Source organism: Schistocerca gregaria, chromosome 4 (assembly GCF_023897955.1).
Source record: "Schistocerca gregaria isolate iqSchGreg1 chromosome 4, iqSchGreg1.2, whole genome shotgun sequence".
In the NCBI taxonomy this organism is placed as follows: domain Eukaryota; kingdom Metazoa; phylum Arthropoda; class Insecta; order Orthoptera; family Acrididae; genus Schistocerca; species Schistocerca gregaria.
The window spans coordinates 464,022,461-464,049,614 of NC_064923.1; the positions used below are offsets into that span (position 1 = coordinate 464,022,461).

The 27,154-nt window shown below is 43.8% G+C and overlaps 1 protein-coding gene across 2 annotated transcripts in view; it reads right to left on the bottom strand.

Moving 5' to 3' along the window:
- LOC126266752 (laminin subunit gamma-1) overlaps nt 1–27,154 on the bottom strand; it is a 1,057,862-nt gene that overhangs the window by 65,871 nt on the left and 964,837 nt on the right. For both annotated transcript variants that reach the window (XM_049971254.1, XM_049971255.1), the window contains one exon: nt 6,754–6,939. In XM_049971254.1, the coding sequence (XP_049827211.1) occupies nt 6,754–6,939 (186 nt within the window). The remainder of the gene's footprint in view (nt 1–6,753; nt 6,940–27,154) is intronic.

A 27,154-nucleotide genomic window follows, 5' to 3' on the forward strand; every position in this document is an offset into this window, starting at 1 on the left:
TGCTGTACATGTGGGAACTGCCATAGTATATCACTATTATCAACTGCAGGTAAAATTCTCACAAGAATTCTATTAAATCAGCTCCATATTATTCCAGAGAGGATTTACCTAAAAAATGTGGTTTCCAAACCTTCAGAGGCACAAGAGATACGTTTTTCTATGCTATCCAACTCAAGGAAAAATGCTGAGAGCAACACAAGCCTCTGTATTTAGTTTGCTATGATCTGGAAAAAGCCTTTGATCCAGTATGTAGATGTGCTGCGTGGAAAGTACTGAAACACTTTGGATATCCTGAAGACTATGTGGAACTGATTAAAGCTTTTCTTAATGGCATGTCTGGGCAGGTTCTTCACGGTAACTATGCATAGTATTAGTTGCTAATATTCATGATTTGAAACAAGGCTGTATGCTTCGTCCAACATTCTCTGCTCTTTACATGCCTGCCATGCTGTGTGAATCACGTGCAAAGCACCAGAGCATGGAGATTTTGTTTCGTTTTGACGGGGGTCTCTTCAGATTGGCAAGACTTCGTTCACAAAGGTGTACCCCAGGTTACCTGGTTGATGGAGCTGTGAGTCCACACATACACTATGTGATCAAAAGCATCCTGACACCTCCAAAACATACGTTTTTCATATTAGGTGCATTGTGCTGCCACCTACTGCCAGGTACTCCATATCAGCTACTTCAGTAATCATAAGACATCGTGAGAGGGCAGAATGGGGCACTCTGCGGAACTCACGGACTTCGAATTTGAACACGAGATTTCCACATTCCTAAACATCCCTAGGTCCACTGTTTCCTAAGTGATAGACAAGTGGAAACGTGAAGGGACACGAACAACACAAAAACGTACAGGCTGACCTCACTTGTTGACTGACAGAGACTGCCGACTGCTGAAGAGGGTCGTAATGTGTAAGAGGCAGACTCTATCCAGACCATCACACAGGAATTCCAAACTGCATCAGGATCCACTGCAAGTACTATGACAGTTAGGCAGGAGGTGAGAAAACTTGGATTTAATCATCGAGCGGCTGCTCATAAGCCACATATCACGTCAGCAAATGCCAAATGACGCCTCGATTGGTGTCAGGAGCGTAAACATTGGACGATTGAACAGTGGAAAAAGGTTGTGTGGAGTGATGAATCACGGTACACAGTGTGGCGATACGACGGCAGGATGGGGAATGGCGAATGCTCGGTGAACGTCATCTGCCAGCGTTATGTAGTGGCAAAAGTAGAATTTGGAGGCGGCGTTGCTATGATGTGGTCGTGCTTTTCATGGAGGGGGCTTGCACTCCTTGTTGTTTTGCGTGGGACTATCACAGCACAGGCCTACACTGATGTTTCAAGCACCTTCTTGTTTCCCACTGTTGAACAGCAATTCGGGAATGGCGATTGCATCTTTCAACACGATCGAACACCTGTTCATAATGCACGGCCTGTGGCGGAGTGGTTACACGACAATAACATCCCTGTAATGGACTGGCCTGCACAGAGTCCTGATCTGTATCCTATAGAACACCATGAGATGTTTTGGAACGCCGACTTCGTGCCAGGCCTCACCGACCGACATCGATACCTCTCCTCAGTGCAGCACTCTGCAAAGAATGGGCTGCCATTCCCCAAGAAACCTTCCAGCATCTGATTGAACGTATGCCTGCCAGAGTGGAAGCTGTCATCAAGGATAAGGGTGGCCAATGCCATATTCAATTCTAGCACTGCCAATGGAGGGCGCCACGAACTTGTATGTCATTTTCAGTCAGGTATCTGGTTGCTTTTGATCACATAATGTATGAGTGCTTACCTTAAACAGATTCCAAATGCGCGTACAATTCAAAACACACGCTTCAGTTAACTTCCTTTTGGGAGTAAATCGTGTGGAATAATATTATTACATTTTTTTGGCGTCATTCATTAGAAAAGTTTATAATTTCAGTCCAACCGGAAATAATCAGAAAACCATAAATGTTGGGAGGGATGGAGGAGGTGTATTATTTACTAATTTGCCAACTACCACCATCATTGATCATAATATATTCAAGCTGATGTAAAAATTTAGTTTCCAGACTAAAGCAAACAACAGAAATCATATTAGTCGATAAAATAAGGCGTGCTATGCATAATGGCAGCAAAAATGAACACAAGCCTACAAGATCATCACAGTTAATTACATATTTCATAGATAATTTGAATAATTTAAACGATTCTTCTATCGAAATTATGTGGTATGAGTCTGTAGGATATGCACATATGGTCAGCGTTAACATCAATGAACAAATCACTTTTTTTTATTCCCACTCGTGCTGCTACGCTTCAGAATAAATGTTAACGAGTCTGCCAGATTTTAAATCGAAATTCGTCCATGGAATAGAAGCAGCTAACCAGGAAAAATGATTTTCGGTTAGATTTAAAACTTGTTTACCACCTGTCAGACGTTTTATGTTGTTATGCAAATGATTATACATTATTGTTGCTTCCAGCGAATGTTGGTGCATAGTGGACTCCTCTCTCAGGCACTGACAACTTTAACAATAGGTAATGACAGTGCCGCCAAATCAGTTTTTTTTAAAAACTCTGGCTTCTTTTTAATGTCATTTAGCTGCCAAATGAGTGATTTAGCTGGGGCCGAAAGTTTTTTTCATTGTCATTTGACCTCTTTTCTAGCCCTTTGTTTAATATCGGAAAGCGTTAAATTCCGAACTGATGAAAGGAAAATTATCTGCATTTAACTAAGATTTCAAAACACCCTTTAATATTCGATAAAATGTCTTATTAGACTGAATTAACCCGCAAATTGATGCTATATTGTGTGTGTGTGTGTGTGTGTGTGTGTGTGTGTGTGTGTGTGTGTGTGTGTGTGTGTGTGTGTGTGTGTGTGTGCTGAGGAGCCTGGAAAGCACACTAAGACCAAAGAACTATGAAATGTAAACGGTTGAGTTCGCTATAGAAAGCGTTGTTGAAGCATAGTTGACATCAACAAAGTGTCGCAGCTTCACAATAATTAAGGAAGCTGTTCTAAGGAAAGCAGACTTTGATTTTCGTAGGCTGGATCAGAAGTCATACTCATCACAATTGCAATAAACCATGTGTCAGGGACTGAACGAATGAGAGGAACAGCGAATTTGCGTTTAGTGCAGTATTTTGCTTGGTGTAAGGAATAACCGACTGTATTGTTGTCTACAAAAAGCCAATAAAATTATAATTAAAGAAAAGGAATAATGCACGTAATATTGCGGTGCAGATGTTCCATTGGAACTACTGACGGCCTTGGGAGAGCCAGTCATGACAAAACTCTACCATCTGGTGAGCACGATGTATGAGACAGGCGAAATACCCTCAGACTTCAAGAAGAATATAATAATTCCAATCCCAAAGAAAGCAGGTGTTGACAAATGTGAAAATTACCGAACTATCAGTTTAATAAGTCACAGCTGGAAAATACTAACGCGAATTCTTTACAGACGAATGGAAAAACTGGTAGAAGCTGACCTTGGGGAAGATCAGTTTGTATTCCGTAGAAATGTTAGAACACGTGAGGCAATACTGACCCTACGACTTATCTTAGAAGCTAGATTAAGGAAGGGCAAACCTACGTTTCTAGCATTTGTAGATTTAGAGAAATCTTTTTACAGTGTTGACTGGAATACTCTCTTTCAAATTCTGAAGGTGGCAGGGGTAAAATACAGGGAGCGAAAGGCTATTTACAATTTGTACCGAAACCAGATGGCAGTTATAAGAGTCGAGGGACGAAAGGGAAGCAGTGGTTGGGAAGGGAGTGAGACAGGGTTGTAGTCTCTCCCCGGTGTTATTCAATCTGTATATTGAGCAAGCAGTAAAGGAAACAAAAGAAAAATTTGGAGTAGGTATTAAAATCCATGGAGAAGAAACAAAAACTTTGAGGTTCGCCGATGACACTGTAATTCTGTCAGAGACAGCAAAGGACTTGGAAAAGCAGTTGAACGGAATGGATAGTGTCTTGAAAGGAGGATACAAGATGAACACCAACAAAAGCAAAACGAGGATAATGGAATGTAGTCGAATTAAGTCGGGTGATGAATGAGACACTTAAAGTGGTAAAGGAGTTTTGCTATTTGGGGAGCAAAATAACTGATGATGGTCGAAATAGAGAGGATATAAAATGTAGACTGGCGGCAATGGCAAGGAAAGCGTTTCTGAAGAAGAGAAATTTGTTAACACCGTGTATAGATTTAAGTGTCAGTAAGACTTTTCTGAAAGTATTTGTATGGAGTGTAGCCATGTATGGAAGTGAAACATGGACGATAAATAGTTTGGGCAAGAAGAGAATAGAAGCTTTCGAAATGTGGTGCTACAGAAGAATGCTGAAGATTAGATGGGTAGATCACATAAGTAATGAGGGAGTATTGAATAGGATTGGGGAGAAGAGAAGTTTGTGGCACAACTTGACCAGAAGAAGGGATCGGTTGGTAGGACATGTTCTGAGGCATCAAGGGATCACCAATTTAGTATTGGAGGGCAGCGTGGAGGGTAAAAATCGTAGAGGGAGACCAAGAGGTGACTACACTAAGCAGATTCAGAAGCATGTAGGTTGCAATAGGTACTGGGAGATGAAGAAGCTTGCACAGAATAGAGTAGCATGGAGAGCTGCATCAAACCAGTCTCAGGACTGAAGACCACAACAACAACATTGAATGTTAGCAACAATGGGTAATAGTGGGCAATTTTTTCCATCTCGTGTTGTGAGTATATACATCACTGTTCTTCTGAAATTGTGATGGATTATTTATGACGAATTTCATAAGGGAATATATGTATTGTTACGGTGCAGTTAAGATGCTTAACTCCTTAAAGAGGTACGTACATGACGAAATACGCAGAACAGATTTTGTGTTGTCAACATACATTGCCGGCCTGGTCACGTGATATCGTGACGTCGTGTGTTTGTCCGTATAGCGCCCTGTGTATTTTTAATGTCACTACATCCCTAGTACAGACGGATTCTTTTCGTACGTGTCGTGGATTATTTATATATGTTGCGCAAACATTTTAACAGTATCCGTTTGATACCGGGAATAAACCAACTACGTAACTTTTAAGGGCAAGTGATATTACATTCTGCTTCTTTGCGATAGGTGTCACAGTTCAGATGCACTCGATTTTTGGTAGTTTTCGGTATGATACGGCACTTTATAGTACTGCAGACCTTGACGTACATTTTTGCAGTGGTAGTACTGCAAAACGACTTGAGAGTACGCTAGTACTTTTGCAAGTGTCCGAAAAACACCGAATTTGTCACACATTAGCGATTATATCCCTGCTAATCCGTCCTTTTTTCTTGTATTTCTTCGTATTTATTTTCTCGTTTTTGCAACCTAAAGCACAATTTTTCTTACTGGTGGCGCTTTGAGGTATTTATTTAACGCATTTTAAGTACTTGCTCCCAGTTTATTAAATAAACAGTAGAGTGAGTAATGAATATACATAATCGACAAGTCACTGATAAATGCATGGAGGATAGTATTTACTGAAACAACTAACCATTCCCTTTCCTGTTCAACTAGCAAATTTACGAGAGGAAGCAATTGTTTGTAAGCTTTTGTACGAGCCGCAAACGTCATAAAATCGTAGAAAAATAGGTCTACAGAATCAAGCCGTAATTATAAGGCGTCTCGAAATTTTTAAACATATGCAGTGTGTCTTACTAATATGATAACTATAATTAGAGCTAGATGTATGTAACCATGAAAAGTTACTATCCCTCCTTTCACATATTTTTATTTGCATCCGTAGCAACAACAGTAATTCACCCTCGCTATTACACTATCAACAAACGGTGAAACACAACAAAAACTCTTGATATTATAAACTTCAAACTCTGCAGAAAGCACACACGCACAGCGAAATCCCGAAAACACGTGACAATCCTGGTTTAATGTTGACAACATGCGCAGAACGCAATGCTCACTCCAGAGATATTTACTCTATGTTTATTCCATAAGTCATTATTGGGTGGAAATATGCAAAATACATCGGAGGTTTATTGGTTCAAATGGCTCTGAGCACTATGGGACTTAACATGTATGGTCATCAGTCCCCTAGAGCTTAGAACTACTTAAACCTAACTAACCTAAGGGCATCACACAACACCCAGTCATCACGAGGCAGAGAAAATCCCTGACCCCGCCGGGAATCGAACCCGGGCGTGGGAAGCGAGAACGCTACCGCACGATCACGAGCTACGGACCAGGGGTTTATTCATTTGTTTCCAAGAATGACAGTTATACGAAGAGCAAAAGTAGCAGAATTTGTTTTAGGAACTCAGTAATGTGCTTCTTCCAGTTGAAGTTTTCATCAATATGTACACCATAAAAATTAAAGCATTCTACTCTATTTATTGACTCCCGTTCGTGTATTACATAAATCTTTCATATGACTCTGTTGTACAAAACTGAATTGAGTGTTTTTCCTCAAACTTTAGCGAGAGTCCATTTCAGAGAACCCCTTAATAATTCTTTGAAAAACATTAACAATCTTTTGCTTCGTCTCTATAATGGAATTTAAAAACACTAGTATCGTTTGCAGAAAGTACAAATTCTGCTTGTTAAATGTTAAGTGAAAGGTTATTCACGTAGATAAGAAATAGTAGTGGAACCATAACTGAAGATACATGGTATCTGAAAGTGAAAAGAAGTAAAAAAGCCCTGAAGCAAGTGAGTGCAATCACAAAACAGTCTTTAAATATAATTAATTCTGATATGTAGATGTCCATACCAATCTCGTTGCAGTTGCACGCGATGCAGTAGCCGTCTTCACGCTGGTAGAAGTTCTCCTTGCAGCGTTCGCAATTTGGCCCGTCTCTGTTGCCAGTGCAGTCGATACAATGTCCTCCGTGGCCCGTTTTCTCATACAGATCTTTGTCGAAGAAGCATCTGTTCGAGAAGCCGTTGCAGTTGCACGCTGAAAATGAGAAAGACAGGCTTCCATGTATTTATCGGTTGAAGATAAATAAAAAAAAGGAGTGCTCCTTGACTGGGTGCTCTTCTGCTATTTGTAAGATTACACAAGTGCTACTGGGCGGCAGAATCCGTCTACTTCTTGGAATACCTTAGAATCTACATCTACATGGATACTCTGTAAATCACATTTAAGTGCCAGGCAAAAGGTTCATCGAACACCTTCACAGTTCTCTAGTATTCTAACCTCGTATAGCGCGCGGACAGAACGAACACCCCTATCTTTCCGTACGAGCTATGATTTCCCTTGTTTCACCATAGTGATCGTTTCTCCCTATGTACGTCGGCGTCAACAAAATATTTTCGCATTCAGAGGAGAAAGTTGGTGACTGAAATTTCGTGAGAAAATTTCGCCGCAACGAAAAGCGCCTTTGTTTTAATTATGTCCACCCCAAATCCTGTAACATTTCAGTGACGCTCTTTCTCCTATTCCACGGTAGTACAAAACGTGCTGCCCTTCTTTGAACTTTCTCGATGTACTCCGTGAATCCTATCTGATAAGGATCCCACACCGCGCAGCAATATTGTAAAAGACAACAGACAAGCGTAGTGTAGGCAGTCTCTTTAGTTGATGTGTTACTTTTTCTAAGTGTCCTGCCAATAAAACGCAGTCCTTGTTTAGCCTTCCCCACAATATACTTTGTGTATTCCTTCCAATTTAAGTTGTTCGTAGTTGTAATTCCTAGGTATTTAGCTGAATTTACGGCCTTTAGATTTGCCTGATTCATCGTGTAACTGAAGTTTAACAGATTTCTTTCCGCACTCATGTGGATGACCTCACACTTTTCGTTATTTGGGGTCGACTGCTAATTTTCGCACCATACAGATATCTTTTCTGAATCGTTTTTCAGTTTGTTTTGATCTGCTGATGAATTTATTAGCCGATAAACGACAGTGTCGTCTGCAGACAACTTAAGACGGCTGCTCAGAATGTTTCCGAAATCGCTCGTATAGATAAGGGACAGCAAAGGGCCTATAACTCTACCTTTGGGAACTCCAGAAATCACTTTACTCGATGACTTCCCGTCAATTACTACGAACTGTGATCTCTCTGTCAGGAAAATACAAATCCAGTCACATAACTGAGATGATATTCCATAAGCACGGAATTTCACTAAAAGACGCTTGTGTGGTACAGTGTCAAAAGCCTTCCGGAAATCCAAGAAATCCGGGTTCAAATTGAAATCCTTTGTCAACAGCACTCAACACTTCATGCTAGTAAAGAGCTAGTTGTGTTTCACAAGAACGATGTTTTCTAAATCCGTGTTGACTGTGTGTCAATAGACCGTTTTCTTCGAGGTAATTCATAATGTTCGAACACAATAATTTTTCTAAAATCCTGCTGCATATCGACGTCAGTGATATGTGCCTGTAGTTTAGTGGATTACTAATACCACTTTTCTTGAATGTTGTTGTGACCTGTGCAGCTTTCCAGTCTTTGGATATGGATCTTCCGTCGAGCGAACGGTTGTGTATGATTTGTTGTTGCACAGCAGACTAGTAATTATGTATGAGAATAAAATTTTGCGAGAAGCAGCCGGGCGACGCTAAGTGGAACACGTCCGACGGTTTTGCGAGTTTGACCTGACCAATGCCAACAGTGGGGGTGCCGAAGTACAAGGAGACAGGGACCTTATTGCCTCTAGTATGTAAGAGAGGACGCCAGGAAACACTTGATTCAGCACTTAGGCAACAGTGCAGAGTGAACACACCGCCCTACTGTAATGAGGTTACAAGTAGTTAACTCCACCCAGGGATGACATAAGGGCACCTTTCGGGTCGCAGACTTTACATAAAGGAACGATGTGAAGCCTTGGAATTAAATATAAGGGCAGCCAAGAGCGCTGACAGGCTCAGAAAACAGGGGCACGTTCGGTTACCCGTACTGTTGGAATCATGTCATTGACTGCTATAAAACCAGAGTGTGATCACTCTATCTGCAGCACAGACACCGATGGAAAGTTTCTCTACTAGTTGCAGGACAAAAACTAAACTAAACAGTGTTCGAATAGGCCTCGGAGTACCGACCGACCACCATGTCATCCTCATCCATTAGTTGTCACTGAATGCGGAAATGGAGGGGCATGTGGTCATCACACAGCTCTCCCGGCTGTTGACAGTTCTCATGACTGGAGCCGCTACTCCTCAAGCAGCTCCTCAATTGGCCCTACAAGGGCTGACTGCACCCTGCTTGCCAACAGCGCTCGGCAGACACGAACAATCACCCATCCTAACGCTAATCAAGTCCGACAGTGCTTAACTTCGGTAATCTGACGGGAACAGGTGTTACCACTGCGGCAAAGCCGTTGGTTAGTTGCAGGATGCCCTGATGAATACAACAAAGCGTCTACAGCTGCTGCCATCTTAAGAGTCCACTGCTACGAGTCCACAGCTACCTGACTGAGGAGAAAACGTCGACTCTGCGAGCTATACTCTTTCTGATCGCTACGGTGAATGACTGAAGATGAGGGCCGGGCCGATCTTCCGCGGATGAAGAACCAATCTGCACGTCTCTAAGCCTTTCAGCAGGACGCCTGTGCCGACGGTCCTGCACATAACAAGTACCGTCTTATTGGCTATCTGCTGAGGCCGTCTCTCGGGCTGTCCTTCGTGTAGCTGTTGGATCTTCTGCCCACACGCCATCTCGGCAACCGACAACAGAGGCGTGCAGATTTCTGGGATCGAGCCCAAGCACAGCTTCAACAATGACAGCACTGAAGCAGTCGTAATCTAGAAGACAAACACAACAAAGCTTACATTGCACGCTCTGAGTGGTGGACCTTACACACCAATGATTTCTTCATTGAGAGATGGTTCCAAAAATTTTTGTTATGTGTGTAGACAGAGATTACCCAGGTGGTATTTCATGCGGCAACCACTGCCAAGAAAATACTTCGTGAGGTTTCTCAACTGAGAAATATTATGTTCATGGCGATGATACTGATTAGTCTTGTTGTGTCATGGCCCTCAATCTATGAGGCTGTAGCAAGACGCAAGGTAAAAGGTCTTCTGCGAGAAAATGTTAATGCAGGAAATCAAAGAGATACACAAATTTAGCAAAACACAGGTGCATATTACTATTCCATATAGTTGGCATTGTTGTCTAAGCATTTGTTTCAACAAAATCGGCAAGATGTAAATCAGGGTCCAAGTCTAGCAGTCACTTGACAACCGTCTCCTGAACCTAGGAACTAGTTCTGCAAATAGCGACCGACCAAGTGCTTCTTTAACAGTTCTCACCACCCATCACAAACGCCGGATCGAATCAAGCATAAAGGTGACTACTCACGAAACTGCGTGCTTGACAGTCACACATGAGCAAAGAGTGCCGGCGAAAGCATGCACAAATTGGTCTCACCGCCACATACGTCAAAAAAAAAAAAAAATGGTTCAAATGGCTCTGGGCACTATGGGACTTAACATCTGAGGTCACCAGTCCCCTAGAATTTACAACTACTTAAACCTAACTAACCTAAGGACATCACATACATCCATGCCCGAGACAGGATTCGAACCTGCGACCGTAATGGTCGCACGGTTCCAGACTGAAGCGCCTAGAACCGTTCGGCCCCACACACGTCAAGCAAGCTTGTACAAGCATCAGGTTGTTCCATGAAAACACGGGAGTACTGCCGGATATCAGTAACGTCCTGCAACGATATTTCGGCGCAGAGTCTTCTGGCCATCTTCATGTGAGTGCCACTGTTTTTATGGAATAATCAGTACGCCGGGAAAGCTTTAAACATCACATCAAGCATCAGGTTGTTTAGGGAACCAGTCCATCTCAGACGACGATGCGCTGCCTTTAGCAGAAAACGTGACGTGTGAAGAAAAAAGTGGTTAAAGAAACGAAAATATCATACCTATATTAACTATTCACGGCAGACACTCTGCAGCGAGTGTTTCATAGTATTGCTCTTTTTCCTCTCTTTTTTTTTCTCTCCATATTATATTGTATTCTTTCACTTGTGCTACATTACAGTTCAACTTTTGTGCAGAATGTAATGTAACAAGACAAACGAACATCAAATCAAACCAAACCACTGACGAATGCTTGCACATGTCTCCCCATTCTTGGTGCACACTCTCAAGCATGCACACGTTTGGGCCCTTGCATAAGCACGCATATTCGCAATTCGATGAACGTCACGTTCCTTGTACAGCCGTGATGCCCGTGTGACCCTACACTACACACGCTCAAGAATGCATAAGTAAGGATGCAGTTAAGCTGGTAGCCGCCTTAAGCAAGACCTATGCGTTCGGGCGTGTCATGCAACAACACACATTCTGTAAGCATTCCTCGTCGTTCCCGATGGGCACAATAGCTGGCAATATTCATGATCACTCGACGAGTGATTAATCGATCACCAGCACATCCTACGTCTCCTAAAAGAATGTGGCCATAACTTAAACGCTCCCTAGATAGGCAATAATACTGTACAGTATTACTGAAATTCTCTACAGATAGCTCAACAATACTGAGGTTCGTAATGCGGCACGAAGCTAGTCAGGGAGCGGAAGAAGAAGGAATGTTGGACAATCAATACACTGCTGTTGCGACAATTACTCTTCTTCGTTGCAAGCAGAAAAGAAATATGATGAATAATTCGTTGGGGGAGCGTCAAAGATCACTCACGAAAACTTGTGGAGAGTATGGAAGTTGAAAGAACAAAAAGAAAGATTATTATAATTTTCCGGTGTTGAGGGTGGTGAAGGTCCAATATTTGGTACATTACTGGCAATGCGTCCACATGCACATGCACTTGCCTTCCCACCTCCCACCCCAACAAGCCCCTTGGAATCTGGAATGTGGAGTTTTTATTCACTATAAAATTCTCACACATTTCTGGAAGCGCTTTCCCGTGGTTCCGCTAAGCGCATCGTTCAGCGAAATACAGCACTACGAGCATGGTTGCAGTGAGATAGTTCTACATCTTTGGCGATTGCTGTATAGCCTTCGTTAATTTGTTGGTTTTCAGAATCAATGTAATCTTCCTATCAAAAATAATGAGTGGTTAACCATAAATTTTCCAGGATACAATAAGTTATTTGTGTCGTTTATATAACTTAGCTCTTGTGGCATGACAATTATCGAAACTAACCAGCTCTTTTATATGTATATAAAATGGAGATTTTAGATTCTTGTGCAATCATGAATCATGTGACATACGTCCAGGATGCATGCTTTATAAAATAAAAGCAGCCAGAAAAAAAGTTAGGCGTTAACTCAATTAGTATTTCATTACTGGGGATAATTCGTACTTTGTTTTATTTAAATTCAATTTGGTTTCGTAAATTTAGATTTTTTTATGAAATGCTGTCTGTAATTCTTTTGAATGAGTTAGGGAGTACCGCGGCAAATCGAGCTTTTCTGTTTGGCTGCCTCATTAATCATACAAAAAGGGTTTTACATTTCCTGCACTTCGTGCAGGGCTTTGTGCTACGGTTCTGTATCTCTACGAGTCGATGGGGAACCGTCTTGCAGTCCAGAACATGCTGAATCGCGCCATACCAATTTTGGCTAAGATGAAGGAAACTGTTCGGTCCTTCTGTCGTAATCGTGAAGCGTCTATAGTTTTGAACGTATTGGTGAAGAACTGAGAATTTTGTGTAATTTAGTCTGTTGCCATGCTAAACTCTGCGCGGCGTGCTTCGTGAACATCTCGGGAAATCTGGGCGAGCATTTTTTTATTAGATGAGTGAAAGACGTGATGTAATAACTCGCAAAAACTGTGGGCCAGTGACTGTATAGGACCTGAAAATCTTTCGGGTCGGACTGGTAAACTTACGGCTGCCTACGCCTGAAAACGTATAGTAAAAATGGTAATTAACTTGCAGCACTAATAGTTTAGGCAGTAAATACGAACTTTATAACCATTTACCACTTTCTTTGGGAACAATAAAGCCTAATTAGTAGAACTTTAAACCTTTTACGCAGAGCTGAAATTTTTACGAACTTGTCGGCACTGCGTTTAAGCGGCCTTTGTTTGGTAGGTGTTTAGTCGGTGTTTCTTCAACGTTGCTTTTCATCGACTGAACTAGTATCTACTGACGTAGTGTGAAGGGGACGGACATCAAGAAGCCTACCCAGGAGGTGGACTGGACTGTTGGGGTACGAAGAACGAACCCAGCTTCCCACAATAGCATCAGATAGTCTTTTCTGAAAGGAAAGGAAACTGTATTACATATTACACCAATGTGACAAAAGTCAGCGGATGGCGATGAGCGCATATACCGATTGCAGTAGTATCGCGGAAGTAAGATATAAAAGTGCAGTGAAACGACGGAGCTGTCATTTGTACTCAGGTGGTTCATGTGAAAAGGTTTCCGACGTGATTATGGCAGCACGACGGAAATTAACAGACTTTGAACGTGGAGTGATAGTTGGATCTAGACGCGTTGGGTGTTCCATTTCGGAAATCATTAGGGAATTCAATATTCCGAGATCCACGGCCTCAAGAGAGTGCCGAGAACACAAAATTTCAAGCATTACCTGTCGCCGCAGACTATACAGTGGCCGACGGCCTTGACTTAACGACCCAGAGCAGCGACGTTTACGTAGAGTTCAAATGGTTCAAATGGCTCTAAACACTATGGGACTTAACAGCTGAGGTCATCAGTCACCTAAACTTAGAACTACTTAAACCTAACTAACCTAAGGACATCACACACATCCATGTCCGAGGCAGGATTCGAACCTGCGACCGTAGCAGCCGGGTGGTTCCGGATTGAAGCGCTCGCCCACAGCGGCCGGCCTACGTAGAGTTGTCAGTGCTAACAGACAAGCAACATTGCGTGAAATAACCGCAGAAATCAATGTGGGACGTACGACGAACGTATGCGTTAGGACAGTGCGGCGAAATTTGGCGTTAATGGGCTGTGGCAGTAGGCAACCGACGCGAGTGCCTTTGCTAACAGCGCGACATCGCCTGCAGCGCCTCTCCTGGGCTCGTGACCATATAGATTGGACCACAGACGACTAGAATATGGTGGTACGGCCAGTTGGTAAAAGCTGATGGTAGGGTACAAGTGTAGCGCATACCCCACAAAGCCATCGATCCAAGTTGTCAACAAGGTACTGTGCAATTTGGTGGACGCTTCATGATTGTGTGGACTGAGTGCTCTGGTCCTTCTGAACCTATGATTAACTGGAAATGGTTACGTTCGGCTATTTGGAGACCATTTGCAGCCATTCATGGAATTAGTGTTCCTAAACAACGATGGGATTTTTATGGATGACAATCCGCCGTGTCGTCGTCAACAGTTGTTCACTATCGGTTTGAAGAACATTCTGAACAGTTCGAGGAAATGATGTGACCACCCAGATGGCTCTAAATTAATTCCACCGTACATTTATGGGTCATAATCGAGAGGTCAAGAGATACAGGTCAAATAGATACAGAAGAAACGTACCAGACAACTTTCAGGAGACAACCCTATATGTTCTGGCGAATTATAGGACTTATTCGGAAACGATCACGTGTCAAAGTCACCAATTTCGCAAGAGTTCTTCTAGGCTCGCATGCCCTTGCGCCATCCTCCGACAAAGCGAACGACCAGCCGACTTGATAGAAGGACTGAAGCTTGGGAGGAGAACTTCACCTGCTTTTCAGCCGCGTACCGGAATCGTGACAGCAGTTAGCGCTAATGGGCAGCGCGTTAACATGTTCATGCCCGCCTGCGGTGGGTCCCACGCGCACGCCGTGCTCCCACTCAGCACATCTCGACTTCTCGCCTGCCTGTTGCAGAACGTACACCGGCTTGTCGAGGACGACGAAATCACCACCCGTTTCCAGATATACACTCGCTCGGTACTGCAAGCGCTGAGTACACGTGTAAACGTTTCTCAGACTTGGTATATGGAGATTCGTGAGCTGCTCATAACGAAACTGAAATGTCGAAAAGCAGAAAGAGAAAAATAAACACTGCCCAAGGCAGTTCCCCACTAAATATTCAGTTACGTATTTTCTTCCATTCCTTAAGTGCTGAGATGGTGTGTATAGAAATATGTACCTAATATGGTTGATGTCGCAAGGACTTCTTTCCAGTATTACGCGTAGGCTTCAGCGATAGTGATATTATTAATATTGTTGTGCGATAGTTGCGGATCAGGTTTCTGGAGGAGTGGGGGGGAGGGGGGGCGGAGAGGTGCCGCGGCAGGAGGTAGAGGGGGGAGGAAACAACGAAAGTTTGTTAGCGTCTTTCCACCCTCCCTTTGCCAAATATAACTTTTCGTGGTCACCTCTTTCAACGTGCTAAGGTGCGTAGAATTGTAATCAACATATCGCCACTCGCCCTTGCCAAATACAACTTCTTGTTGTTACCACTTTCAACATACTAAAGTGCCTAGAATTTTAATTACAATAACAATAAAATGATAATAATTTGGACATAACACATTGCATAGCTTTTACGAACGAACTATCGATTCTATTCCAGAACATTCGAACAGCACAAAAACAAATAGAAACTCTTAATGAAACACCAGGAAACGTAGGTTCCCAAATATCATTTGGGAAAAGCAACCTGGCTCTCAAAATGTTAATAATTAAATACCGGAAAATCAAGACAGTCTCTCAGTTAAGGTATTTGGGCGAAACCATTCAGGGGACTGGCCCGAAAGAGACTGATTACAAAATTTGTTGCCACGAGGTGCCAACAGCTTTCGCTCTTAAATGAGACATCCATAACAAAAAGCCATCTCAAAATACGCTAAACTGAGACACTACACCACAGTCATCCTACCAGCGTGTCATTATGGGAATGAAACATTCATTTTAAACAGACAACGAGAAGTAATCAGGAAAATTTTAGGTACAAATCATACTGATGAAAGAACATACGGACCAAAAGCAAAGAAAGAAACTGGAAAGTGTACCAACATGTATTCGGATATGAAAAAAGTGCAGGGTAGAATCTATGGGAATATTATAAGAATGGAACAAATCATATTAACTAGGCTGGCTGTAGAATTCCACGAAGGTCACAGTGAAACTAAAACTGAAACAATAGCTGGCGTCCATTTTAATAAAAGCGGTTGACAATAACCACAGAAAGACAGTAAGAGGAACTTGAAAGCTGTTGATTCCGGCAGAAGTACAGAATGTCGACAGAAATATGGGAACATCACAGCACAATACATTTCCAGATTTAATTCGGTGTAGGAAACCCGTTAGTATCCAAAACAGCTTCCCTTCGTCTCGGAATGGATAAATACAGATCTTGTGGGTTATTAAGAGAATCTTATACCATTCTTCCTGCAAAACAGTGTCACATTCAGATAACGACGATTGAGGTGCATAGCGATAGCCCTTCTCTTCAAAGTAGACCATAAATCAGTAATATTGAAATGTAGCGACTGTTGCGGCCAGGTGAGATGCCACAATTCATAGTAGTGTTCACAAAAACAGCCCTGGACGATGCGAGATGTGTGAACAGGGAGCCCGTCGTCTTGGAACACTACTATGAATCATTGGGGGAGGATTATTGCACCGTGGGATGGAAAATCCTTGGCAGTAAAGTGACTTTACAGAGTCATCATGGGGCCCATGGAATACCACGATACGGCTGTCCAAATATCACCGAATGGTGACGTGTTTCACTCGCAGGAAGTAAACTCCACCACAAGGTGGGAGCTGCGTGCAACGAGGCTCATCTGAGCAAATGAGTTTCTTCCATAGATCCATAGTCCAGGTTTTATGGTTTCGGTCGACGCCACATATTCCTTTTACGGGCATTTCCATCACTGATGAGTGGTTTTGCAATTCCAGCCCGCCGTGCAATTCCCTCTTAAGAAGTTAAAAAAAAAATGGCTCTGAGCACTATGGGACTTAACTTCTGAGGTCATCAGTCCCCTACAACTTAGAACTACTTAAACCTAACTAACCTAAGGACATCACACACATCCATGCCCGAGGCAGGATTGGAACCTGCGACTGTAGCGGTCACGCGGTTCCAGACTGTAGCGCCTAGAACCGCTCGGCCACTCCGGCCTGCTTAAGGAGTTCACTTTGAGTTATATTGGTGCTGACAGGATTCGCGAGTGCAATATTTTTTGCAGTGACTTTTTCAACTATAGTCCTCTTATTTTTCGTCACAATCCTCTTCAATAAACATCTGTCACGATAACTCAACAAACACTTCCGTTCGCGTTGTGACTTAGTCGACGATGTTTTTCCGCTTTCCTTGTATGTGATTTAAGTATTCGACCCGGAGCCTCTTGAAACACCAGACACATCGGCTAACTTTGTTACGGAAGCATCCACCATACGAGCCCCAGCTTTTCTCCGACGTTCGAAGTCATTTAGCTCCGACATCATGCACCCACAACTACACTATTTTTGAACATCAATGAGCTTGAGGAAAAAATGGTAATTGGAGCCAGAAATGTTAGAAATACTCGTAAGTCAGATTTGGCATAACCTTTTATTGAAACTAAATACAGTCAAATTTTACTTCCTTCTGCGTAGCCTCCTTTGGCTTTAATCAGTGTTCTGCATACGCGAGACATTCTTGCTGTCAACTTCACCAGGGTTTCCTCGGTGACATACCGCCATTCCTCTTGTAGTCTGGTCCAGAGGTGATGAACGTTGGTAATAGGCCTTGATTTAACTACTCTATGCAAGTGATCCCAAAGCAGTTCAATAGGATTACAGTCGGGAGAATGGGGCGGCCAGATCATGTTTCTCAGTTTCTTTTTTTTCTTTTTAATTTGCCAAATATGCTTTACACAGTTTTGAAATGTATTTAGTGTTGTTATCTTGCTGTAGGACTAATTCCTCGCCAATCAAACCTACTCCGCATGGCTTTGCATGATACTGTGGAATGCGATGGTAATACTTTTTCTTCATTGTTCTGTTTATTTGTACAAGACCACCAGGCTTACCGGCTCCAAGACGTCCCCAGACCATGAGGGAATCCCTTCCATGCTTTAATGTTTGAGACACACATTGGTGTGACATTCGTTCGCCTGGCGACCGGCGAACAAACTTACGTCGCTTTGTACCAAAGACCTCAAATTTGGATTCGCCAGTTAAAAGTAATTTTGTTCACTTATTTACTGCCGAACTTTCATGTTGCCTTGCCTAGTGTAGCCCGTTTGCCTATTAATAGCCGTCAGTGATGGTTTCTTAGCCGCCACACGCCCGGTAAGGTTCACTGCCTGAAGACGTCTTTTCACAGTACTTACACTCACCAGCTGTTCCCTATTATGGCTGAGCTCTGCTGCTAAATTTGGCGCTGTTTTGAAGCAATCACGTTTACATGTCGACTACTATATATTTATCATCGCTTTTGATGAGACTTTTGGCCTACCCTTTCGAGGTAGGTCCATATTCTGGCCAGTATCCACATGCGCTCTTGGATGCTTTCGCACAATGTCATCCGTAAAAATGAAGTCAGACCCAAGCATGAAACCTGGTGGTAGTCAAAGGAAGGCACGCTTCGGTTACATCTACATCTACATACATACTCCGCAATCCACCATACGGTGCGTGGCGGAGTGTACCTCGTACCACAACTAGCATCTTCTCTTCCTGTTCCACTCCCAAACAGAACGAGGGAAAAGTGACTGCCTATATGCCTGTATACGAGCCCTAATCTCCCAAGGAAACATGCTCTTGACATGTTGTTTGTTGCATAGTAAGACCGACTGCACGTAAAGTCACAATTGTAGAACATGTTTCAGCTGGAAAGCTCCTCTCTTCGTTCATTATAGATGTCTACACTGGCACTCGCTGGAGTTCACTCTTTGATATCTCGTGCATGACTACATGCCCCGTTCTTATCTGCAACTGTGTTTACAGGTTTGTTGACGTCCTATGAACGCCATCTAATAAGGAAAGATTATGTTATGCTACCACAATACAAAATTAGAGGCATGCAACGCTTGGAACCTGAACAGCGTAACAACAGAAGGTTATGTTTTGAACGACTACACTTTTAAAAACGTAGGACACTGCTCATAAACGTTATATTGAGCTTGACACTGGGGAAACAATATAGCTAATTCGTATTTGAATCTTATGAGTGGATTTTCTTATTTTACTTTCAGTGCATTCGAAAACTCTTGAGCGACAGGGTAGACACAACACTGTTCTGAACATGGCTGACACTTGCAACGTATTAAGGACATTGCAAAAGTGGCGTTCAAGGTCAAATACGACAGCGTAATCTGCAAGCTTGCCTACCTCCACCATTTATGCTGAAGCACGCATTTCTCACAGTTTTTCCATATTTTTGTCTAACCACCGTAAGTGTGCAATATTGCGACGTAAATGGACCAAACATTTTTACTGGGCTGCATAGGCTGGTCAGATGCCTGTGATACGGCCCACAGGGAGGCGAGGTCGTTGAAACACTAGAAGGGAACAGCGTGGGACAGGTCGTAAGTCAGAGGTCCCGCGTCGTGTGTCCGACGCGCCCTTTGGGCAGGGCGGTGCCTGTGACCCTTGACCCCGCCAGGAGGCGGCCAGCCGGCGCCGTCTCCCTTGGGAACATCCCTCCACCCCCATCCGGGCTCCAGGTTCGTCCCGCAAACCGCGCGGGCCCCCCAGGGAGTCGAAACCGGGGTCTGTTACCTCTCTGTACAGCTCAGTTGACCTACGATGCGCTTCCAACAAAAAAATCTCACACTCTGATTATATTAGTCAAAAATATTCCGCACTATGTTGTTGTTTTCGTTAGCATCTATCAGATTGGTCTGAGGCACTTCCCAGTTCCTGTAGTGTAACGAGATGGCGCACAGGTAAGACATTGTACTGCTCGTATTCTGGAAGAAGCCCGTTAAGACTTGCACTGAAGTGACAAGAGTCCATGGGATAGCGATATGCATGTGTACACATGGCAGTTGTATTGCGTACACAAAATATGACAGAGCAGTGCATTGGCGGAGCCGTCACTTGTACTCATTGATTAATGTGAAAAAGTTTCCGAAGTAGCTATGGTCGCACCACGGGAATTAACAGACTTTGAACACAGAATAGTAATTGGAACTAGATGTATGGGACTTTCCATTTCGCAAATCGTTAGGGAATTCAATATTCCGAGATACACAGAGTGAAAGGATGCCGAGAACATCAGATTTCAGACATTACCTCTCACCACGGACAACGCAGTGGCTGACGGCTTCGACTTATCGTCCGGGAGCAGCGGCGTTTGCATAAAGTTGTCAGTGCTAATAGACAAGCAACGATGTGTGAAATAACTGCAGAAATCAATGCCGGACGTACGACCAACGTATCTTGTAGTGTCACCGCCAGACACCACACTTGCTAGGTGGTAGCCTTTAAATCGGCCGCGGTCCGTTAGTATACATCGGACCCGCGTGTCGCCACTATCAGTGATTGCAGACCGAGCGCCGCCACACGGCAGGTCTAGTCTAGACTCCCTAGTACTCGCCCAGTTGTACAGCCGACTTTGCTAGCGATGGTTCACTGTATACAAACGCTCTCATTTGCCGAGACGACAGTTTAGCATAGCCTTCAGCTACGTTATTTGCTACGACCTAGCAAGGCGCCATATTCAGTTACTTTGTATCCTGAACAGATAATATTGTGAATCATGTACCGTCAAGAGCGACGCTCATCATTAATGGATTTAAGTTAAGTATCAAACTAATTACGTCCGCTTTCTGAATTCTAATTCCTTGTCATGTTCGAGACCTAACGTCAGTGTAGTTCTTCCCTCCTCACGCCAGCCTGCTTGAGCTGAAACGCGTGCTTTTCGGCCTCCTCTAGTAACACGGTGTTGGCTCTTGTGCCAACACAACATATCTGTTAGGACAATCTGGCGTTAATGGGATATCGCAGCAGACGACCGTCGCGAGTGCCTTTGCTAATAGTACGTCATCGTCTACAGCGCCTCTCCTGGGCTCGTTACCATATCGGTTGGACTCTAGACGATCGGAAAACCGTGGCATGGTCAGACGAGTCCCGATTTCGGTTGATAAGAGCTGATGGTAGGGTTCGAGTGTGGCGCAGACCACATGCAGCCATGGGCCCAAGTTCGTAATGGTGCGGGCTGTATTTACCTGGAATGGACTGGATCCCCTGGTCCACCTGAACCGATCATTGACTGGAAATGGTTATGTTCAACTGCTTGGAGAATATTTGTAGCCATTCATGGATTTCATATTCCCAAACAACGATGGAATTTAATTGATGATTTTGCACCATGTCACGGGGTCACAGTTGTTCGCAATTGGTTGGAAGAACATTCTGAACAGTTCGAGCGAATGATTTGGCCACCCAGGTCGCCCGACATAGATCCCATCGAACGTTTATGGGACATAATCGAGAGATCACTTCGTGCACAAAATCCTGCGTTGGCAACATTTTTGCAGCTGTGGACGGCTATAGAGGCAGCATGACTCAATATTTCTGCTGGGGACTTCCAGTGAGTTGCTGAGTCCATGCCACATCGAGTTGCTGCACTGTGCAGGGAAAAAGTAGGTCCGACACGATGTTAGGAGGTACAGAACGACTTTTGTCACGTACGTGTATTCCAGACTATGTTTCTGTTATGCTCAGCATCCATGAGGTTGGTCTGAGGCACTTCCCGGTTCGTGTCGGCTAACGAGGTGACGCAGAGAGTAAGGCACTGGACTCGTATTCGGGAAGACTTCCACGGAAATTCAGATTTTTCGTGACTTCCTTAAATATCATAAGGCAAATGCCAAGACAGTTCTTTTGTAATGCCATGCCTAATTTCCTTCCGTAATAGGAGTACGGTTCCGTCTCCTACCGACTTTCTCGTCGAAGGGACGTAAACTCCTAATCATCCTTCTTCCTTAGATTCCTCCAAGTTATTCAGCATGAATATTAAATCCTCCATCGTCTATGATCTGCATTATATACTTAAACTGATTTCCCAAACATTACTCGTTCGAGTATTACCATGTTGTCAATAGCGTGTTGATTCACCTTTGGAACGCCTAATCTTCGTGGCATGGATTCAACAAGTTTTCGGAGGTGCGGGACACCAGACGTGTACGCATAGGGCATGCAGTTCCCATAAATTACGGGTCGATTTGTGGGCGCAGAGCTGTCACCTCATAGCGCCACAGATCTGTTCGACCGGGTTCAGATCAGGCAAATTTTGTGGCCAAGGTAGCGATGTGAGTTCAGTACCACGCTCCTCGGCCCCGTTGATCAAAATTCTGGCCTTGTTGACACGACAGTTATCCATCGACGAGGACATCAGTCATGAAGGTAATCAACCGGTCCGCAATAATACTGACGTAGTTCACAGCAGTCATGATGCCTTCGATTACCAACACTGATCTCATGTAAGCCCAGGTAAATATTCCCCACGGCACAACACACATTCCATCGGCCGCGTCCGTGGCGTGGCGCATGTTTCGAGCAGCCGTTCGAGTTGATGACAGTGCATCTGGACGCGACCATCGATCAGGTGGATCGAGAAACGCGATTCATCCTACCTGATTTACATTGATCTACTGTCCAATCACGATTATTCCTTGCCTACTGCAATTGTAGTATGTCGTTGGGTCAAAATGCGAATATATAGTGGGCCGTCTGCCGCGGATTCACATCGTCAACAACAGCGCTGAACATTGTGCTGCGAGACACTTGTGACTACACCAGCACCGTACTTTGGTATCCGATATGCCACAGATCGTCGCCTATTTTGCTTTACAGATCGAGCAAGCCTCCTATTCCACGTTCTACGGTAAGACGTGGGCATCCGACACCTTGCCGCCTACTCGTTGTTCCATGTCTTTCAACCACTTCCATAGATGCTTACGAGAGTAAAACGAAAAACAGCGGCCAGCTTCGCCGTTTCAGAGATGCTCGTTCCCAGTTGCCGAGCCAAAACCGTCTGCCGTTTGTCATAGCCGCTAATGTCAGTGGATTTTCCCACCTGCGACCCTCATCGTCGCTAGAATGATTCCCCAACTGTCTCTGCTCAGCTAGTATACTGTCCTTGGCATGTCGTATGCCTGCCACGCCAACAGGCCGCATGCAGTCTCGCAGTGATCAGTGATCATAACGGGTTGGCTCATCAGTGTATATTTAGGACTGTCCCTGCTACTCTTTCTTGCCAGAATCCCTTTAAAAACATTTTTCAGCAACGTACCAAATATGTGCCCAGATATGCTTTCCCTTCATCTAGTTACTTTCTCTATTGGGTATCTTTAAATCGATTTTTTTTTCTGTCATTCTCTATGTACTAAATGTACGAAAAGACGTAGAGAAATGCTGTCACTGATGTAGATCAGTTGGAGTAATACACAATGTCTAGTCACATTATGGTGGCCACCTGTCAAAAGCCTGAATAACCACTTTTTGCAGTATAGACCGCTGTCAGACTGCAGGAAGAGTGTCAGTGATATTCTGGAAGGTACCGACGGGGATGTGGAGCCATGGTGTGGCCAGCTGCGCTAGGTTTCTTGGTTGAGGACCCATAGCGTGTACAGTCCGATCAGTGTGGTTCCACAGATTCTCGACTGAGTTTAAACCGAGGACTTTAATGGTCAGGGGAGTAGAGTAATCTAATGCCGGTGCTCATTGAACGAGGCACGCACACTGCAAGTTGTATGCCACGTTTCATTGTTCAGCTGGTAGAAGTTTCGTGTTGAGAAAAAACGAACTATATGTTGTTGTTGTCGTAGTCTTCAGTCCAGAGGCTGGTTTGATGCAGCTCTCCATGCTACTCTATCCTGTGCAAGCTTCTTCATCTCCCAGTACCTACTGCATCCTACATCCTTCTAAATCTCCTTAATGTATTCATATCTTAGTCTCCCTCTACAATTTTTACCCTCCACGCTGCACTCCAGTACTAAATTGGTGATCCCTTGAAGCCTCAGAACATGTCCTACCAACCGATCCCTTCTTCTAGTCAAGTTGTGCCACAAATTTCTCTAGTCCCCAACTCTATTCAGTACCTCGTCATTACTTATGTGATCTACCCATCTCATCTTCAGTATTCTTCTGTAGCACCAAATTTCAAAAGCTTCTATTCTTGTCTACACTATTTATCGTCTACTTTTCACTTCCACACATGGCTACACCCCACACGTATACTTTCAGAAACGACTTCCTAACACTTAAATCTATATTCGATGTTAACAAATTTCTCTTCTTCAGAAACGCTTTCCTTGCCATTGCCAGTCTACATTTTATATCCTCTCTGCTTCGACTATCATCAGTTATTTTGCTACCCAAATAGCAAAACTCATTTACTGCTTTAACTGTCTCGTTTCCTAATATAATTCCCTCAGCATCACCCGATTTAATTCGGCTACATTCCATTATCCTCGTTTTGCTTTTGATCATGTTCATCTTATATCCTCCTTCCAAGACACTGTCCATTCCTTTCAACTGCTCTTCCAGGTCTTTTGCTGTGTATGGCAGAATTACAACGTCATCGGCGAACCTCATAGTTTTTATTTTTTCTCCATGGATTTTAATTCCTACTCCGAATCTTTCTTTTGTTTCCTTCACTGCTTGCTCAATATACAGATTGAATAACATCGGGGAGAGGCTACAACCCTGTCTCACTCCCTTCCCAACCACTGCTTCGCTTTCATGCCCCTCGACTCTTATGACTGCCATCTGGTTTCTGTACAAATTGTAAATAGCCTTTCGCTCCCTGTATTTTACCCCTGCCACCTTCAGAATTTGAAAGAGAGTATTCCAGTCAACATTGTCAAAAGCCTTCTAAGTCTACAAATACTAGAAACGTAGGTTTTCCTTTCCTAAATCTTTCTTCTAAGATAAGTCGTAAGGTCAGTATTACCTCACGTGTTCCAGCAATTCTACAGAATCTTAACTGATCTTCTTCGAGGTCGGCTTCTACCAGTTTTCCCATTCGTCTGTAAAGAATTCGTGTTAGTATTATGCAGCCGTGGCTTATTAAACTGATAGTTCGGTAATTTTCACATTTGTCAACACCTGCTTTCTTTGGGATTGGAATTATTATATTCTTCTTGAAGTCTGAGGGTATTTCGCCTGTCTCATACATCTTGCTAACTAGATGGTAGAGTTTTGTCAGGGCTAGCTCTCCCAAGGCTATGAGTAGCTCTAATATGTAGGGGTGGAAATGATCCGCAAGGGTGGATGCATACTTGTGTTGATCCACTGTGCTTTCCAGAATGTTGAAAACGCCCAGGGAATGCCACGAAAACATTCCCCAGACAACAACGCTCCCTCCTCCGCCCTGGACTCTGGCAGGGTGTTTGCTTTCAGACGTTTCATGCTGTACCACGTGTACCACCCCTTCATTGGTCGTCCAGTCGCGATGCTGACGTGTATTTTATTAAATTCCGGACATCGTCGCCTATGGACTGCAGTCAGCATTGAAACCTGGACCAGGCGCCTGCTGGAAAGGCCCACATGAAGCAACGTTTGCTGAACGGTCGTTGAGGTTACATTGTTGGTAGTCTCTTGCTTGGTTCATCTAGGCGTTAAGCTCCTCAATAGCTGCACCTCTATTCCCCATACACTTCGCAGCTGTCGTTTATCCCCATCGTCCATGGGCTGTGGTGCACCACTTTAACCACTGTGGCACGCGAACAGTTTACAAACTTAGCCGTTTCGGAAATGCTTCCACCCTTGTCTCGAAAGCCAATGATCGTGCCCTTTTGGTCGTCAGGTAAATCACTCCGTTTCTGCATTACGGCAACGACTGGACTGTTTTTCTGCGTCCCTATACCCATTATATACCCTCCACTTCTACTGCTATTAGCCGCGCGGGATTAGCCGAGCGGTCTGAGGCGCTGCAGTCATGGACTGTGCTGCTGATCCCGACGGAGGTTCGAGTCCTCCCTCGGGCATGGGTGTGTGTGTTTGTCCTTAGGATAATTTAGGTTAAGTAGTGTGTAAGCTTAGGGACTGATGACCTTAGCAGTTAAGTCTCATAAGATTTCACACACATTGGGACATTTTACTGCTATCATCTTCCGTCTGTGAGTGGTTACTGCGGATGTTTCCTGACGATTCTTATACTTTTTTTAAACAAATTTTAGGAGTGCTTGAGGATTCGCGGACCCATACTTTCCGCGTACTTGACGATTCCCTAATTGCATCACTTATTCATAGACGACGAATGTTCGGTCGCGTCCGTGTTGAAGCATTAATGTCATGATTTAACATGCAAGAAATTTGCTCTATTTCTCGCTATTGATTGTAACTATAATTCGGCCACAATTGTAGCGAACGCTTTTTTTTTAAATTTAACAGATCCAACCTGATGTTGTGGCTTCTAGGCTACGAAACCAGTCGTTAAGTAAATAAATTATTTACAAGAGTAGCCAAGCGGTTATTATTCAGAATGTATATCTGTAATGAATAAAAATTGGACGCATGTTCCGTGTAATGTTTTATTCGAATTACCCTCTTGCACCACCCCCTAAAACATTTACTGGATAAATTTATTCAATGACATTTTTCGTGGCGTCTGCACCTTTTGAGACACAATGGTAAGGATGTCCAGTCCTCGGCGTGAAAGGAGCAGGTACAGTCTGCGACGAAGAATTTGCTGGGCGACACTCCAACGATGTGCGTCAGTTTCTCGGAATGACGCTGCCGGAGAGCTACCGGAGAGAGGCATGCAATTAAAATTCAAACTTATTTAATGACCAACGTTTATCCCCACACGGCAGCTAGAGAAACTGGTTCCGCTTGTTGAGTCCACACAGTCCTTGCGGAAAGGGAATCCAAAGCGGTCGACTCTAAATGAGTTGGCAACTATCGATGCAGTCAGGACGTTCGTGCTGTTAAGCCTACACTGTTATGTAACTAATCGTCCGTTAGCTTGAAAGCAATGTAGAACTGTGAAACTTCCTGGCAGATTAAAACTGTGTGCCGGACCGAGACTCGAACTCGGGACCTAGCCATTCGCGCGCAGCTAGCGAAACTGGTTCCGCTTGTTGAGTCCACACAGTCCTTGCGGAAAGGGAATCCAAAGCGGTCGACTCTAAATGAGTTGGCAACTATCGATGCAGTCAGGACGTTCGTGCTGTTAAGCCTACACTGTTATGTAACTAATCGTCCGTTAGCTTGAAAGCAGTGTAGAACTGTGAAACTTCCTGGCAGATTAAAACTGTGTGCCGGACCGAGACTCGAACTCGGGACCTAGCCATTCGCGCGCAAGTGTTCTACCAACTGAGCTACCCAAGCACGACTCACGACCCGTCA